This window comes from Rhinopithecus roxellana, chromosome 6 (assembly GCF_007565055.1).
Source record: "Rhinopithecus roxellana isolate Shanxi Qingling chromosome 6, ASM756505v1, whole genome shotgun sequence".
Classification (NCBI taxonomy): Eukaryota; Metazoa; Chordata; class Mammalia; order Primates; family Cercopithecidae; genus Rhinopithecus; species Rhinopithecus roxellana.
Window position 1 is genome coordinate 99,719,705 of NC_044554.1, and position 18,391 is coordinate 99,738,095.

At 55.8% G+C, this 18,391-nt stretch overlaps 1 protein-coding gene across 1 annotated transcript; it reads left to right on the forward strand.

The window, feature by feature from the left end:
- Positions 1 to 1,778: 1,778 nt before the first annotated feature.
- MYL10 (myosin light chain 10) lies at positions 1,779 to 17,779 on the forward strand. The gene is given in 8 exon segments (XM_010387409.2): positions 1,779 to 1,856; positions 6,564 to 6,656; positions 6,811 to 6,908; positions 7,755 to 7,834; positions 8,611 to 8,715; positions 14,757 to 14,835; positions 17,419 to 17,467; positions 17,556 to 17,779. Coding segments are annotated over 8 exon segments (681 nt in total). The 3' UTR covers positions 17,655 to 17,779.
- Positions 17,780 to 18,391: the final 612 nt, after the last annotated feature.

Genomic DNA, 18,391 nt, shown 5'->3' on the forward strand with positions numbered 1-18,391 from the left:
GGAAAGGGGCAGGCACCTGTCGCGGTCACACAGCCCACTTTCTGCAGCAGGTACAGGCAGCTGGGACTGGAATCCAGGCTCCCATCCCCAGAGCTGGGTTCTCCTTTCCCCCTGGCCTGCTGAACACCTGTGGAATGTATGGTTTGTCTCCCTGGAGAGGAATGCCAGGACACCAGGAGAGGATCCCTGTCAGGGAGATTGAGGCACACAGTTTCCTGCTGCAGAAAGCAGGCTGTGCAGCATCATGGCAGGACCTGGCCCCAGCTCTGGGAGGAGGACTCAGTCACTAGAGCTCAGGGACATCACAGGCAGCTGTAGTAAGGAGTGACTGGGAGGGAGCAGGAGGAGGGGAGAGTTTGCCTAAGCAGAAGCTTTTGGAAGCTTCCTTCTGGAAACACTAGAAAGAGGGGCTCTTGTCCTGGCCCCACCCCCCCTCCCTCTCTTTTTTTGTTTTAGAAATGGGACCTTGATCTGTTGTCCAGGCTGGAGTGCCTCCCACCTCAGCCTCCTGAGTAGCTGGGTCTACAGGCATGTGCCACTGATATAGGAGGGGGGACAGGGAAGTGCTGGGAGGAGAAAGACAGGGTCCCTGGCGAGGGCTCCACCCTTGGGCCTGTGCCCACGGACTTGCCAAGTGAAAACTGACTCCATGTGACAGGTGGAGAAGCTGAGGATTCTGGGAAATTCAGTGATGTGGGTGAAGTGGTCCAGCAGGACTTGAAATCACTTTCATCTGATTTCAAATTCATGCTCTCATCTTCCCACGGGCCCCAGACCCCTGAGAAGTAGACTGTGGCTGTGCAGCCTGTCCCCCTACAGATCACATTTAAATCTCACTGTAATGGTTATTATGATATTTTGTAAAGAATCACCCCAAAGCACAGGGCATGGTGGCTCACGCCTGTAATCCCAGCACTTTGGGAGGACGAGGTAGGCAGATCACTTGTGGTCAGGACTTCGAGACCAGCCTGGCCAACATGGTGAAACCTCGCCTCTACTAAGGACAGACACTCGTGTTTACATGCCCAAATGTTGCATTTTCCAAGACCACCCTGGCCCACCACGCCCTGGCCCCACCCCCCGCCCATCCTGTGCCTGTGAAAACCCTGAGACCCTAGTGGGCACACGCACAGGCGGCTGGACGTCAAGAGGAGCAGAGGATGGGAAGAGCACACCGACAGCACTGGCAGATGCTGGCAGGCCATCGACTGGCTGAATAACGCAAATGCCCAGGGGAATTTGGCGGGGGATGGTCGGAGGAGAGTCTGGCCGCTGAGCACCTTGAAAATCACCTTCCCACTCCATCTACCTTCTGGCTCCCCATCATCTGCTAAGAGCTACTTCCACCACTCAATAAAACCTCGCACTCATTCTCCAAGCGCACGTGTGATCCAATTTTCACATGCATCAAGGCAAGAATCCCAGGATACAGAAAGCCCTTTGTCCTTGCGATAAGGCAGAGGGTCTAACTGAGCTGATGAACACAAGCCACCTACAGATGGCAATACTAGAAGAGCATCCTGTATTACACGCCCACTGGGGCTTCAGGAGCTGTAAGCGTCCACCCCTAGACGCTGCCGTGGGGTCGGAGCCCCATAGCCTGCCTGTCTGCATGGTCCCCCTAGAGGTTTGAGCAGTGGGTCACGGAAGAAGCAAGCCACACCCCCATTGCATGCCCTGTGAAGGGAATAAGGGAACTTTTTTGCTTCACCACTCTGCTTGACTAATTTTTTAATTAAAAAAAATTTTTTTTTTTTTTGTAGAGACAAAGTTTCACCATGTAGCCTAGGCTGGTCTCAAACTCCTGGCCTCAAGTGATCCTCCCTCCTCGGCCTCCCAAAGTGCTGGGATTACAGGTGCGAACCACTGCGCCTGGCCTCTGGCCCCACCTCTTACCGGCCTTGGGTGAGTGACTTAACCCGTGTGTGCCTCAGTTTCCTCATCCGGAAAATGGGGTATGGACTGAATGTGAGGACACGTGTTTTAAGACATGGCCTGACCTTCTGTGTTGTATAGTAGCTGCTCTTATTATTATTATGATGATATTCCCTTCCCCCAAGGCAGGGGATCAGCTGTACCCGGGCCTGAAGGCCTGAGGCCAGCTCCAGGGACAGTTAAGCTCTTCAGCCCCTGGGGACCCGTGGGCTTACTGCCTGAACCCAGCACTGCCGGCCCTGGCAGCTGATCAGATGTGGCGGGACCCAGATGGACAGTGGCAGCCTCTGAGGCTGAGCTGGGACTGCTGGGGCTGCACTAGACACAGGAGAGGCTTTCCAGGGCAGGTGCGGGCTCTGTTTGGCAGATGTACTAGAGAATTCTTGGGCTGGGCCAGGCCGGGTGGGGATGGATGTGTGTGTGTGAGGCCAGAGTGGAATGGAGGTCTCATTTTTCAGTTCTTCCTCATCAGGGTCACCTCCATTTTTCTTTTTTCTTTTTTTTAAGAGACAATATCTCACTCTGTTGCCCAGGCTGGAGTGCAGTGGCGCAATCATAGATCGCTGCAGCCTCAAACTTCTGGACTCAAGCAATCCTCCTGCCTCAGCCTCCTGAGTAGCTGGGACTACAAGAACACACCACCATGCTCGGCTACTTTTTTAAATATTTTGTAAAGAGGGGGGGTCTCACTATGTTGCCCAGGCTGGTCTTGAACTCCTGGCCTCAAGTGATCCTTCTGCCTTGGCCTCCGGTGGCTCTGCGTGAGCCACCGCGCCCACCCCGTTTTTCTTTTATTTGTCTCTTTGCTTCCTCTGTTCATTGAGTATTTCAGTGCCCTGAGGGGGTCCCCTGGCCTGGGGGTGTGTAATGGCGGCCCTGATAATAGGCATATTGGGAGAAGGAGCCCCTGAGGGCCAGGTTAGTGCAGAAACCCTCTCCACAAGCAGACCGGGGAGTGTCACACCCTCCCACTCCTATAAGACCACTGAGCCTCCTAGAGGGTGATGTACCACCCGGAGTCCCACGGCTCCAGAGGTCCGGCCACACTGCAATCTGAGTGGGTCCCAGCCGGCATGGGTGACCCCACCCTGGGCAACACTCCCTGACGACTCAAGACCAAATCTTCCCATTGGGGTTGCCGGCCTCAACTTACACTGTGTCCTTGGCCAAATGCCCCTTCCTGGGCCTTGGTCCCTTGGCTCTGGAGAAAACAGTTGGCCCAGGGCTGTCAGAGATCCTGGAGGCTTAGGCAGTCCCTGTGTCCGTGGTTTTTACCCACGGATTCCCCCCAACCCCACCCACTCTGAATGGCCCAAGGCAGGTGCCTGGCAGGGAGGCCCCCATCCTGTCCTGGATCACCTTCCATACTGAGCCTGGTGCATGCCAGCGGCCTTGGGGGGGACCACTATTTAAGGGCCATCTCTGAGCTATCCCCAGGCCAGCTGCAGCTCCAGGGAGCTCTCCAGACCATGGTAGGCTGGGGTTGTTCTGCCTCTGCCACGGCCACCTTCCTTCACCTCCACCTCCTCCCTGGGGAGCTCAGGCTTGTGGCTGTTGTGTCTTTGGCTTCAGCACTGCGGTCCCCTCCCTCCCACCCCTGACCCTGACCATGACCCTGACCTTATTCCGCAACTCCTTTTCTTTTTTAGACAGAATCTCACTCTGTCCTCCAGGTTGGAGTGCAGTGGCTCGATCTCTGCTCACTGCAACCTCCACCTCTTGGCTTTAGGTGAGTTTCCTGCCTCAGCCTCCTGAGTAGCTGGGATTACAGGCACCCACCACCACACCCGGCTATTTTTTTTTTTTTTTTTTTTTTTGTATTTTTAGTAGAGATGGGATTTCACCATGTTGTTCAGGTTGGTCTCGAACTCCTGACCTCAAGCGATCCACCCGCCTCGGCCTCCCAAAGCGCTGGGATTACAGGCGTGAGCCTCTGCGCCCAGCCTCATTTCTCAACTTTCACCTCGTTCTGTGACCTTGACTCCGTGTGTGATTCTGACCTTCACCTCCTGCCTGAATTCAGCCTGCCTCTCACTGACCTTCCTGACCTTGATCTGATGTTGTCCCTGGTCTGACCTCCTCTTCCCTCTTGATGCCATGCCCAAACCTGCCCCACCTGGGACTCCTCTCCACGTGGGTCCTGATTTGAGTCTCTGCATTCCTGGACTTGGTGGGGACTGCTGGAGAATGAGGAAGAGGAGGGTGGAGAGAGACGGGGTGGGCAGGGCCTGGGGGCTTCACAGGGGCAGTGGCTCTGAGGGCACAGGTCCCCTGGGAGGGCCGGGGGTCAGTGTTCGCGACAGTATGGCACCTCTGGAGCTCCGAGATCCTCCTGCTCACCTTTGCCTGTGCACCTCATGTGACGTGGAGCTTGCCCTGGGCTCCTGCCCCTGGGGACTCCCTGTGGGGTGCCAATCTGGCGGTCCCTCTGTGCCTGCGTCTCACCTGCCTCATTAGTTAGTCCCTTTCGGTCCAGAGCTCTGACTCGGCTGTCAGCCTCGGCTTGTCACCTCCTGACTGCCTGAGGGCCTATACAGATTGCCTGTCTCCAGCAGGACTGCGAGCTTCTTGGGGACCAAGATGGGGCCTGATTCAGTCCTGGGTCCCCAGGACTGGGCATGGGCCTGCCTGGAGGACCGCATGTGTCTAATAACATGTCCTGATGCATTGAGGTCGACATGTTCTTGGTTTTATAAACGGGGAAACAGGCTCAGATAAGACAAGTGAATTTCTTAACATCACAGAGGCTGGGAGCAGCCATGCCGGGCTTTGAACCCAGATGCGGGTGACCCCCTTCTTCCCTGAGATGTTCCTCTCTGGGGAATTGTATTTTATAGGGGCCAATTCTCAAAAGGAATTTTCAAGACAGCTGAGCTGCAAAGACCGTAGGGTTTAGGACTCTCTTGCGTGGTACAGAAAATGACCTCTCCCTCCCTCGTGGAGCTCTGGGACATTGTAGGGTGGGGGTGTAACCAGGGGGATCATGAGAGGCTGGGAGCTTGGGGGGCAGGGACTGAGGACGCCAAGGCCATGGCCAGGTCTGCCAGAGAAAGGGCAGAACCTCCCACAGACGGAAGTGATCATTTTTTATTAATCGGAGGAAATGTATATGTAATTATGTGAGATGAACTCTGCGGGGAAGTTCTTTTCTTTATGATGTCTGAAAGGATTTATAAATATTACAGAGGTTTTACAGCATCATAACGTTCCTGGCCGCCCTGGCAGCCCCCTTTCAAAGGATTAGTAGAGACAAGGCACCCAGTAAAAGCTAATTATAAGTCAGCCGGCACTTCTGCCCCCGTCAGTCGAGGGCTCCTGGGCAGGGGTGGGGACTGCAGTGAGCTGGGGGCAGGGGAGACCACACAGGCGTTGGGGGGTGGGGAGCAGGGGATGAGGGGAATCCTCTGCTCTGGTGGGGGCAGGTAGACAAGGGCTTGGCAGGAGAGGGTGGTACAGGTTGTGATGGAGACAGGAGCTGGCGGTGGGAGCCCATGTCTGTGCCATCCCGTTCACCTCCCCCTCTGGAATCCAGCAATTTTTTCCCCCATCAAGAGCCCATTCTAGGGCTCACAGCGCCCCTGGGGGCTCTAAGGATGGCTGCCGAGGGACAGGGCCCTCGGGGGTCTTGGGCACCTAGGGCTTTCAGGAAGTGCCCAATAGTGGACTTCCAGACACCATGACATCACAGAGGCAGGAAGGCTGGCCGGAGACCATGTAACTACTCAACGTGGGTGGCCTCCTGCTTTGCCTGCTGCGTAGGTTGGCCCTGAGTTCTGGGCAGCTATTTCCAAGCATTAGCTGATCCCCACTCTGAGCCAGGTTCAGGGTGGGGACAGGAGAGACCAGAGATGGGGCCAAGTGAGTTTTACACCTGAGATGTCCACTTAGTCAAGGAGACAGACGCACAGAGTGTGAAACGTGCTGTGGGGGTGACAGTTCACAGTGGAGCCGGGAGGGGAGAATGGCCCGGGGTCAGAGAAGGCTTCTCGGAGGAGGTGACAGGGAGCTGAGCCTACAGGATAGGCAGGAGTCTCTAGATAGATTCTCCAGGGAAGGCATTCCAAGCAGGGAATTCCAACAGAGCAAGGCATTCCAGGCAGGGGCAAACGCCGGGAGGGAAGGCAGCTGTGGGACACAGCAGAGGGCCTGGGTGAGAGGGAGTAGTAGCAGCTCCAGGAGGTGGCAAGAGGCAGATCCTGTCGGGGGAGCTAAGAGCTCAGTTGTTCTCTTGAGAACACGAAGAAGGTTTTTAGCAGGTGGTGATAAGGTCAGATTCCAGCTGTAGTGGAGGATGCTGGGGTGGAGATGGGGAGGCTGAAGGAAGAGATGCCCGCCTCTGCTCTGCAGCGCAGGCGCTGGCCGCCCACCTTCCGGAGCCCGGAGGACAGGGCCAGGAAGCAGCTGTCCAGCTCTGTGGGGGTGCACGCCATGCAGGCTTCTTGCCATGGGCTGGGAAAACGTCCTGATTACCTGCAAGGCTTCAGGGGGAGCCTTGTCTGTCTGCTGTGGGCACCGGGGAGGGCAGAGTGGTGTCATTCTGGACTGCGATGCCCTGGGAGGTGAGACAGGGGGTGGGGGCTGACCCTCGAGGCAGGGGCCGCTGCAAGGCTTTGTCTGGTACCTCGCAGGCACCGAGAAGAGCTCGGAAAAGAGCAGAAGGCACTGCTAGCTCCAACGTCTTCTCCATGTTTGATCAGTCCCAGATCCAGGAGTTTAAAGAGGTCGGTCTGCTGTCCCATGGGGCTGTTGTGAGGATTCTTGGAATGCATGCCAGTTGCTCAAGGAGCTGGGCAGAGGCTCAGTCCTCAGTCTCGGGGGGCTGAAGATGTCATTATTACTATTATTATTATTATTATTATTTTGTTTGTTTGACAGAGTCTGGCTCTGTCGCCCAGGCTGGAGTGCAATGGCGTGATCTCCGCTCACTGCAACCTCCACCTCACGGGTTCAACCAATTCTCCTGCCTCAGCCTCCAAGTAGCTGGGATGCTGGGATTACAGACACGCACCACCACGTCCGGCTAATTTTTTGGATTTTTAGTAGAGATAGGGTTTTGCCATGTTGGCCAGGCTGGTCTGGAACTCCTGACCTCAGGTGATCCACCTGCCTCAGCCTCCCAAAGTGCTGGGATTACAGACGTGAGCCACCTCGCCCAGTCCATTACTACATTTTTAAATGATCATAGTTGTTTTTTGTTTGTTTGTTTTTGTTTTTTTTCAGGGTCTTGCTCTGTTACCCAGGCTGGAGTGCAATATTGCAGTCAATGCTCCCTGAAACCTCAAATTCCTGGGCTCAAGCGATCGCACCTCAGTCTCCTGAGTAGCTGAAACTACAGGCATACATCATTATGCCTGGCTAACTTTTTAATATTTTGTAGAGACAGGGTCTCATTATTTTGCCCAGGCTTGTCTCAAACTCCTGGCCTCAAGCAATCCTCCTGCCTCTGCCTACCGAAGTGCTGGGATTGCAAGCATGAGCCACCATGCCTGGCCAATGACATTATTTTTTGAGGACACCATGGCCATAGCCCAGAGCCTGGGTGTGTGACCTGTTGCCCTTGGGCAGCCTCTTCCTCTCTCTGTACCTGACCCTGTGCTTGCTGTGTGACCTGGGGCCAGGCTTTTCTGTCTCTGAATCTCAGTTTCCCTCTCTGTAAACTGGAGTTGCTGTGAGCCTGAAATGAGGGGTTGGGGATGGAGCACATCCCAGCTGGGCTGCCAGAGGGACCTGCCCTGAGGCTCCTTGGGCAGCAGTCAGCAGGAGGATGGTCCTTGGCGGGGACTGGAAGGGTGGGTGGCCACTCAGCCCCTGTGTCTCTGCCAGGCTTTCACCATCATGGACCAGAACCGCGATGGCTTCATCGACAAAGAGGACTTGAGAGACACCTTTGCCGCACTGGGTGGGTGAGCCAGCAGCCGGGGGAGCTTAGGGCCAGGCCATCCAGAGAGAGTGGGCAGCTGGGGCCAGCGGGGCAGTGCTCGCAGTGAGCGTGAGAGGCTCCTGTGCTGGGGAAAGGCAGTAGCTGCCTGGAAAGTCAGGAGACCTTCCTGGGGGGTTGGAAAAGGACTCGGCCAGGGAAGGGGAGGACACTTCAGGGACAGGAGTAGCAGCATGGGCCTGGGCCTGGTGTAGGTGGCCCTGGGTGTGGGGAGGGGCCAGGAGAGCAGGGGAGAAGCTGAGTTGGAGGGAAAGACCCAACTCCCAGGTTAAGGTTTCTGCCCTCTCTAAGGCCCCAGGGAAGAGCCTGAAGTTGCCTATGTGGGGTTTAGGTGGCGGAACGGACGTAACCAGGCCTTGAGCCCCTGGGAATCTGAGTGTCCCCTGGAATCACGAGGAATCCCGGCATCCAGGCGTCCACTGGTCCCCTCCTGGGGCACAGGAATCCTGAGCCTGCAGCCCCTGTGCACCTCAGCTGCAGCTTCTTGGGCCTCAGTTTCTTCACCTGTGAAATGGGGATGAGAGTGACTTGCTCCCCTTCTCATGAGGCTGGGGGCAGCCGGAAGCTGACTGTGGCCCAGATGTCCCCCAAAGAGTCCCCCAACAAGGGGGCAGGGCCTTAGGGCTGAGTGGGGGACATGTGGGACAGCTGAGTGGGGAGGCTCTGTGGGACCCTCCAAGGCCCAAGCTCTGTTCTCTCTTATCCTCCTGGGCGGCCCCACCTCTCACCTCCCACAGGCCGCATCAATGTCAAGAACGAGGAACTGGAGGCCATGGTGAAGGAGGCCCCTGGACCCATCAACTTCACGGTGTTCCTGACTATGTTTGGGGAGAAGCTGAAGGGTGAGCCAGGCTCCTGGAGTCTGGGGGGGTGGCGGGGAATGGCAGGGGGATGTGTGTGGGAAGGGGGGGCCCTGACACACACACACCACAGGTGGGAGCATGATGTGGCCCCAGACACCAGCCCCCGGGTGCACACACTTTCAGGGACCCTGCCTCAGTTTCCCTCTCTTCACCACAGACTGGGGTAACCGTAAAGACTCCTGCTTTGGCCAGGCATGGTGGCTCACACCTGTAATCCCAGCACTTTGGGAGGCTGAGGCGGGCGGTTTGCTTGAGTCCAGGAGTTTGAGACCAGCCTGGGTGATATAATGAAACTTCATCTCTACTAATACAAAAATTAGCCAGGCATGGTGACACATGCCTGTAGTCCCAGCTATTTTGGAGGCTGAGGTGGGAGGATCACTTGACCCTGGGAGGTGAAGGTTGCAGTGAGCCGAGATCACACCACTGCACTCCAGCCTGGGTGACAGAGCAAGACCCTGTCTCAACAACAACAACTAAACCCTGCCTTTAACCCCTTCGCCCACCATCAGGACAGTGCTCCCCATCCCACTGCCCCCAGCCATGCTGCTCCCCTACCTTCCTACCTGTGGGATCCTTTTGCCCGCTCTGCACATGGGGCTGGGGGAACAGGCAGAGGATGCCGGAAGGAAGGTGTTTCTGAAAGATGCTGTGGTCGACCCCCGTGCAGAGCGAGTTACTCCCCTTGTCTTTTTCTGTGGTCACTGGAGCCCCCAGAGGAAGGATCAGGGAGCCTCATTCACAAATGAAGAGACTCAGACCCAGAGGAGTCACGAACCCTGCCCCAGATGCCCCAGCAAAAAGTGGCCGGGATGGAACCTCAACCCCAAACCGTGGCTCTAACCACTGTACCCGCCCGAGACACAGCATTAGGCGTGGGGTGGAGGGTTGGGGCCATCTGTGTCCCCTTTCTGTCCTGGCCCTGGGGGAGCTCTCCCATAGGGACATCCCAGAGGTTGAGAGTTCCATGGTTAGAAGGAAGGACCAAGGCCAGGCGCGGTGGCTCATGCCTGTAATCCCAGCACTCTGGGAGGCCGAGGTGGGTGGGTCACCTGAGGTCAGGAGTTCGAGACCAGCCTGACCAATATGGCAAAACCCTGCCTCTACTAAAAATACAAAAATTAACTGGGCATGGTGGTGGGTGCCTGTAATCCCAGCTGCTTGGGAGGCTGAGGCAGGAGAATCGCTTGAACCCGGGAGGCAGAGGTTGCAGTGAGTCGAGATTGGGCCACTGTACTCCAGCCTGGGTGACAGAGCCAGACTCCATCTCAAAAAAAAAAAAAAGGAAGAGCCAGCTGGGGCAGTGGTCCCTGGGAGGTGGGCACTGTCAGCCCACTACCCTCAGGCTGCCCCTGCCAGGCCCCCTCCCTTGGACCCCCTGCCTTGGCTAGGCCTAGGGTCAGGCCCTGGCTTCCCATTGACTCCTAGGTTGACCTTGCACAGATTTATCTGCTTTCTGGCCTCAGTTTTTTGGTCTGTAAAATGGGCTTATAATAGTTTCCTGAGCCCACTGTAACAAATTCTGTGAAACCAGGTGGCTCGAAACAACAGACATGTATTCTCTCACAGTCCTGGAGACTAGAAGTGCGAAATCTGGCAGAGGATTTGGGGAGAATCCATTCCTTGCCTCCCCAGCTTCCAGTGGCTCTACCTCTCTCATCTCTGCCTTGTTGTCAATGGCCCCATCCTCTTCTATCTAACCGCCCTCCACCTGCCTCTTTGTTTCATTTTGTTTTGTTTTTGAGACGGAGTCTCACTCTGTTGCCCAGGCTGGAGTGCAATGGCGCGATCTCAGCTCACAGCAACCTCCACCTCCAAGGTTCAAGTGATTCTCATGCTTCAAGCCTCCCAAGAAGCTGGGATTACAGGCGCCCGCCACCACACTTGGCTAATTTTTTTTTTTTTTTTTTTTTGTATTTTTAGTAGAGATAGGGTCTCATCACATTGGCCAGGCTGGTCTCGAACTCCTGACCTCAAGTGATCTGCCCATATCGGCCTCCCAAACTGCTGGGATTACAGGCATGAGCCCCAGCGCCCAGACGCTACCTGCCATTGGATTTAGGTCCTACCTGGATAATCTAAGATGATCTCTGCATCTCAAGATGCTTAACTTACATCTGCAAAGTCCTTTTTTCCAAATAAGGTGACATTTGCAGGCTCTGGTGGACATATCTTTTTCTTTTCTTTTTTTTTTTTTCTTTTTTTGAGACGGAGTCTCGCTCTGTCACCCAGGCTGGAGTGCAGTGGCATGATCTTGGCTCACTGCAAGCTCTGCCTCCCGGGTTCATGCCATTCTCTTGCCTCAGCCTCCCAAGTAACTGGGACAGGTGCCCACCACCACGCTTGGCTAATTTTTCTGTATTTTTAGTGGAGATGGAGTTTCACTGTGTTAGCCAGGAAGGTCTCAATCGCCTGACCTCCTGATCCACCCACCTCAGCCTCCCAAAGTGCCGGGATTACAGGTGTGAGCCACTGCACCCAGCTTCTGGTGGGTATACCTTTTTAGGGGCCACCATTCAGTCCACCACAGGGTGATCTGACCTGACATCACAAGTTTGATGGGGTGAAAAATCAGTACTCTCATGGGTCATGACCTGCTAGGGGGTAGAGCAGCCTCCACACACCGTGTCCTGGCAGATCTAGAGCCAGAAGGAAGGCAGCCATCAGCCTGGGTGCGAGAGATGAGGAAACAGGGCTGGGGAGGGCAGGCTCATCCGGAGCAGGCTTTGAACTTGGGGCTGTCTAGCTGAATCAGGAGCATCACTGGGCCCACCTCCGGGCAGCTTGTCGGGGCCTATTTCCAGGACCATGTCTGCCTCCTGGAAGAGCTCAGAAACCCAGGAGGCCGGGAGAGAAGAATGCTCTGTGGGAAAGATATGCGTGACTCTAGCCAGCAACTTCAAAGGAAGCAGACAGGCCTGATTCTTTTATCCAGAGGAACATAACTGAAGGAGGCCTGTTAAAGGCCGGCGGGAGGGCCTGGGGAAGTGGCCTCTGGTTCTGCCAGAGTGGACGGCCCAGGGCCCGGCCCAGGAGGTGAGGTGGTAAGCACCTCCTACCCCTGGTGTTGGACGTGGACGAGGGGCGCTGCTGCCAGAGCAGGCGTTTAGAGAGGCCTCCAGGAGTGCTCAGGGGAAGGGGACGGGACTCTGTCAGCTCACGGTGAGCCCCAAAGGTGGGAAGATTGAGACTAAAAGCTCGTGTTGGTCCATGGTTGAGCTGAAGCTGTGACCCAGGGCCTGGTGTGGGCTGCAGGGCTGCAGCTTTTTCTCATTTTTGCAGGGGCGCCGGGACTGGGGCTCCGGCTGAGCCTGTTGTGCAGACATGGCCAGACTGCGTGAGAGGCCGGTGGGAGGGGACAGGAGCCGGGAGGGCAGGGGGCTGGGGCGGGCGCCACCTCACCCCACTAATTGGGAAGAGGAGACTGTGTCATGAGATTCCCAACGATGATGGGGGGAAGTAGCCACTCTGTAGCAGATTTTATGAGGTTTGCAGTCTCAGGAAGAGGTTTTCTCTGTGAAGGAGGGAAGGGAGGACTGCCAGCCATGGCAATAGGGAGTGGCAGGGCTGTGCTGTGTGCCTGAGAGCCTGAGCTAAGTCCATGTGCATGGTCCGCAGCGGGACAGGCTGGAGCCGGCCACAAACCTGCCCAAGCAGTGAGGCCTCTTCAAAGACGCTGGGAATTTTCAACTAATCAGTGAAACCTGGGAGGCTGTGGCCTCGGAGGCAAATCCCACGTGGGTGCCTCTGGTCACTCAACCCTCACCCGCTTGGAGGCACCCCCCAACACCTGCCTGCTTGGACAGGCTGGAGGGCCTGGAGCCCTGCCCCTGTTGTGCTCTGGGCTGAGCCTCTCTGCTGGGCACACAAACTTCCTGCCACCCTGCCCAGAGGCAGTCCATGGCTCTGCCCTCTAGAAGTTCCTAGGCCAGTGAGGCCAGCATGTGCCAGGCTTTTTCACTCTGTGCCAGTTTCAGAGATGCCTGGAGACTCAGACACTGCCCCATTCCTGGGTAGTTCTTAGTCTGATGTGGGAGGCACAGATGGCCCTGACCCAGTCTGATGGAAGAGGCACAGATGGGCTTGATCTGGTTTGATGGGGGAGGAACAGATGGCCCTGACTTAGTCTAATGGGGGAGGAACAAATGAGGCTCTGATCTAATCTGATGGGAGAGGCACAGATGGCTCTGACCCAGTCTGATGGAAGAGGCACAGATGGCCCTGACCCTGTGTAATGGGAGAGGAACAGATGAGGCCCTAATCTGAGGGGAAAGGCACTGATGGTCCTGACCCAGTCTGATGGGGGAGGCACAGATGACCCTGATCCAGTTTGATGGGAGAGGTAGAGCTGACCCTGACCCTGACCCTGTCTAGTGGTAGAGAAACAGATGAGGCCCTGATCTAATCTGAGGGGAAAGGCACAGATGGCCCTGACCCAGTCTGTGGGGGAGGCACAGATGGCCCTGAGCCAGTCTGATGGGGAAGGCACAGATGACCCTGATCCAGTTTGATGGGAGAAGCACAGACGACCCTGATCCAGTTTGATGGGAGAAGCACAGATGACCCTGACCCCATCTGATGGGGGAGGCATAGATAAGGCCCTGATCTAATCTGATGGAGGAAGCGCAGATGGCCCTGACCCAGTCTGATGGAGGAGGAACAGATGGCACTGACCCAGTCTAATGGGGGAGGCACAGATGGTCCTGACCTAGTGTGATGGTGGAGGAACAAATGGCCCTGACCTAGTCTGATGGGGGAGGCACATGGCCCTGCCTGACCCAATCTGACTGGCAGGAGCACATGGTGGCAGAAGGAGCAGGGGACTCTGGAGTCCACAGAGGTGGGTTTAAATCCTCCTTTCTCTTATCAGTGGGCCCTTGGGCATGTAATGAAACCTCTCTGAGCCTGTGTTCTCTCTGATAAACTAAAACAACCACATCTATTCCATGGGTGCTCTGAGAGCTCCAGGGGATAAAATCTTAAAGCTGCAGGCGTAGAGCACTCAGATTTGTTTGCAGCCCTGATTGATACACATTTGTTAAAACCTTACCTGAATGGTATGTTATCTTAGCTGCTCCTGTGAGGTGGGTGGCAAGCACTATCTCTGTCCCCTTTCACCAATGACACGGTTGAGCACTGAAGAAAGGAAGGGGGCACCCCCGCGTCCACCGTGAACAAGGAGGACACAGTGACAGTGGGGGAAAGAGCAGCAGGCAAGGGTGGCCAGGTCACCTGCTGTCATTCACGCAGCCTGTGAAGCCTTGGGCAAGACCCTTCCTCTCTGTGGGTTTCTATTTCCCAGTGGTGCAATGCGGGGGCTGCACATTCAATCCCATTGTGGGTACCAGATTCATTTCTTCTAATGACATCTCTCCCCAAGACTATGCTGTGAATGTGATAAAAGCAGAACTTCTCTGGCTTCACTTCTGCCCCCCGAGCCCCCTCCCTTGGCCCGTTGGCCCACCTACCCCACTTCTGGCCGGGACAATCTCTCAGACCCCTCCAATGCCACTGCCCAAGCCCCAGCCTTTTGGCATCCGTGTACAGAACTCTTTTTCTTCCACCCACGATGTCTTGTGCACAGCCTGGGTAACGCGTGAGCCCCAGAGTCATGCCCTCCCCCTTCACTGGTCATGCAGCAGACTCAGCTGTGAGACCCTGGACAAGTCACTTAACTTCTCTGGGTCTCAGCTTTTCCATCTGTAAAACAGGGAAGCGTTAAGCACAAAGTAAATGCTCAATCAGGGTCTCCGTGTACAGTTGCACAGGTTGTTCACAAAAATATATATGTGGTGCCCTTGTCTATGATTACAATTACCTGTTTCCCTCCTTGCTCTTGCTTCAAGTGAGCTCGGCCCTCGCTCTGCAGTGGAAGCTGGGGAAGAAGTTCCCCAGAGCTGTGCCTCTGTGCAGGGGCCGTGGGACTTGCCCCTATCCCCAGCCCCTGCCCAGCCTGGTGCCTGTCTCTGTGGGGCCCTCTCCACCTGCCTCTCTCTCTGCCCTGTATGTGCTGCTTATAGGCACGGACCCAGAGGAGACCATTCTCCACGCCTTCAAAGTGTTCGACACTGAAGGAAAAGGTTTCGTCAAGGCCGATGTGTAAGTTCCCCCTGACTGCCTTGGGTTTTCCTCCCTGCAAAGTCTCACGGGAATAAGCCAGCTCTGGGCTGGGGTCAGGATGGGTGGCAGCCCAGTCTCCTCAACCAAAAGCCAGGAGCTGGGGATCCGGCCCAGTGATATTGCTTGATGTCCCTTCCTCTCTCTGGGTCTTGGTGTCCCCTTCTCTGTGTGTGCGTGGAAGTAGAAATGGATAAGAAGTGGTGGGTCAGGCTGGGCGCGGTGGCTCACGCCTGGAATCCCAACACTTTGGGAAGCCGAGGTGGGCAGATCACTTGAGACCAGAAGTTCCAAACCACCCTGGCCAACACAGCAAAACCCCGTCTCTACTGAAAATTTTTTAAAAAAATTAGCCCTGCATGGTGGTGCGCGCCTGTAATCCCAGCTACTCTGGTAGCTGAGGCAGGAAAATCGCTTGAACCCAGGAGGTGGAGGTTGCAGTGAGCCAAGATCGCGCCATTGCACTCCAGCCTGGGCGACAGAGTGAGACACTGTCTCAAAAAAAAAAGAAGTGGTGGGTCACTCCAAGAGAGCTTCCTAGTGGGGTGGGTGTTGGGGCAAAGGCGGGCCTTGAAGGATGACTACGGGTTGCCCAGGCTAGGGCGGGAACAGCATTCTAGATGAGGGAACAGAGAGCTCGGAGGGCCAGGGCTTGGCGTGTGCATGTTTGTTTGGAGTTGGCTGCAGTTGGAGGGTGTGGGTGGAGGTGGTATAGGGGAGACTGAGCACAGAGTGGCAGGCAGGGCCTGTTGGAGTGGCTCACACCCTAGCCCCTGGACTCTGTGTCTGCCCTGGGAGCATGGGAGAACCTGAGGAGGAGTTAGGGAAGGACACCATGGAGGCCAGCCTGGAGAAGGAGAGGAGAGGGTTGCAGCTCCTAGGAAGGTCATGGCCGTCAAGACGGAGTCGGGCAGACAGATAAGCAAAGAGCCAGGGACCAGTGCCCATAGGATCCAGGGTCTGGGGAGAGGACTGAGCCAGATCGTAGCCAGCACCGCCTCGGGCAAGACAGCAGTAAGGACTGGGGAAGGTGACCAGCTCACTTGGAATGCCTGAAGGGGAAGTGGCTGCAGGCAGCTGTCCGGCAGGCACTGGGGCTGCCATCGTGAGGGTAGGCGTGCCCCACCCAGTGACAACACGAGAGCAGAGAGCCAAGGATTGCAGGCGGGAGTGGGCGGGGGAGTGGCAGCCTTCCCAGGACCCAGGATTTAGGGCTGACCTCTGAGCTGTGCCCAGGCAGTCCCTTCAGAACCTTGCTGGACCTGAGGGTGGCCTCGGGCAGGTGAGATTTCTCCCCAGGCCCAGGCTTCCTGATCAATTACTGTAATGCTGCCGGCCTTCAGGTTTTGAGGCGAGTTTTGCTAGTTTTGAGATTCTCACATATGGAGGTGGAGGGGGTGAAGGCAGATGCAGCAGGGGTGGAGGTGGAGAGGGTCTGTCCTGTTTCACACGTTCTTAACTCCAAGACCATGAGTCACATACTCCCCTGGGATGGGGAGGGGATGCTGAGGGTTGCTCCAGGCCACAGTCCTCCCCTTCACCCCTCCCTCGGGGTCTGTGGCTCCTACCTCCATCCTGGGGACCTGGGGAAGCGTCAGAGGCATCCCTGGAGTGACCCCGAGCCCTCCCTCTACTGTCAACCACCTTCACTCTCAAGGACAAGGCCAGAAAGACCCTTTGGGGACCTAATTTGGGAACTGAAGGCACTGCCTTGGGACACGGGACCTGAATCTGTAGCTGCAGGCCAGGCAGGCCAGACGGGCCATGACAGAGGCTCTGGTTGAAACAGAGTCTGTGAAAAGTCCCCAGCCTGGAGAGCTGGAAACTGTGACTGGCCCACAGAAACATAAATAATGGAAAATGTGCATTGGTCCTTAGCGAGGTCTGCCGCAGCTGGTGCCAGAGTGGGTGGACGAGGCCCCGCTCAGCTGTCCGATACCATCCCTGCCCACTGAGCTCTCTTAAGAACCCTGCAGGACCCTCCAAACTTGAAGGGGCACCAGTCCCTTGCAGGCCCAAGAGGACACAGACCTGGACAGGCCTTCCTATACCCTTGGCAGAGCACAAGCATCTTGTCGTCTCTAAAGCGTTTTGCAGATGTCAGTGAACATCACAAGCTGGAGAAAACAGTGTGTCCAGAATCAGGCAAAAGAGGCTCTGCGCTGGGGGACCTGAGGTGTCTCCCCTCAATGATCCAGAGCTTGGTTATAGTGCATGATGGGAAGTCAGAGTAGCCCCCATGTTGGGGTCCCCAGGTCATTCCATTTGGTCCCCACTTGATACTGGGAGGAAAGCCCACTTCACAGAGAAAGAAACTGAGGTTCAGAGTGCCCCCATGTTGGGGTCCCCAGGTCATTTCTTTTGGTCCCTACCTGATGCTGGGAGGAAAGCCTACTTCATGGAGGAGGAAACCGAGGTTCAGAGGCTACTTGGCCATTGGAGTAGCCTGGCCTCCTGGGCCAGGACGTCCCCCTGCCCCCACTTGCCCCTCATCACCCCTGGGGTCTGCATGTTCAAGCTGGATATCCCTTTCCCTGAACATGACTGTGTCTCTCCCTTGAACAGCATCAAAGAAAAACTTATGACCCAGGCAGACCGCTTCAGTGAGGAGGAGGTAAATTGGGATTTTGGTGGGTCACAGCAGATTCTCTGCTCTGGCTCCCACCTGGCCTGGTGCAGGCTGACTCTCTGCTCCTTCCCAGGTCAAGCAGATGTTTGCAGCGTTCCCCCCAGATGTGTGCGGCAACCTGGACTACAGAAACCTGTGCTACGTCATCACTCATGGTGAAGAGAAGGATTAGGGGATCACGAGTCTCCCCAGCGTTCAAGGGCAGCAGACACTGTTGCGGGGTGTGACAGGGAACTCTTGCAGCCGGCGGGTGCAGGAAAAAGTCTTCCCTTGTCTATGGTTGGGGACAAAGCAAGAATAAATAATGCTAACGAGGTCTGAGTTTGTGCGGTAAATGCTCCAGTGAGGGAGAAAACGAAACATTCCTATCTTGTTGGTTTTTCCAAAACTTTTTTGTTTCTCTGGCTCTGCTCAAATGTTCCCGAGGAGCTGGTGTTTAGAGCTAATTGACAGTTTTAACGATTCCCAGCTAAGCCACAGGATATTGCCTTCATTTATGGAGCTTTTATTAAGCACCTAGTGCGTGCCAGAGGCTGTGCTGGTCCCAGGGATTCTCAGAGGAGCCAGGACTGTCCCTGGGTGGGAAGATGGTACTGACTGCAGTGAGGGAGGCAGAGGAGGGGGCAAAAAGTGGGGTGGGGACATCGGTGGGAGGAGAATGGAGAAGCACGGGAGAAAACTGGCTGCAAAGAGCTGGCTAGAGGCGAAGACGTCAGAAGGGAAGAGGTGGCTTCAAGGGATGTTTAGGGGGTAGGCAAAGATTTCTTAAACGGGACACATATAGCTCTGACCATAAAAGTGGAAAAATTGGACTTCATCAAAATTAAAAACTTCTGGTCACCAAAAGATGCAATTAAGAAAGAAAAAAGGCTCTGGGCGAGAAAACATACCGGCAACACACAGATCGTG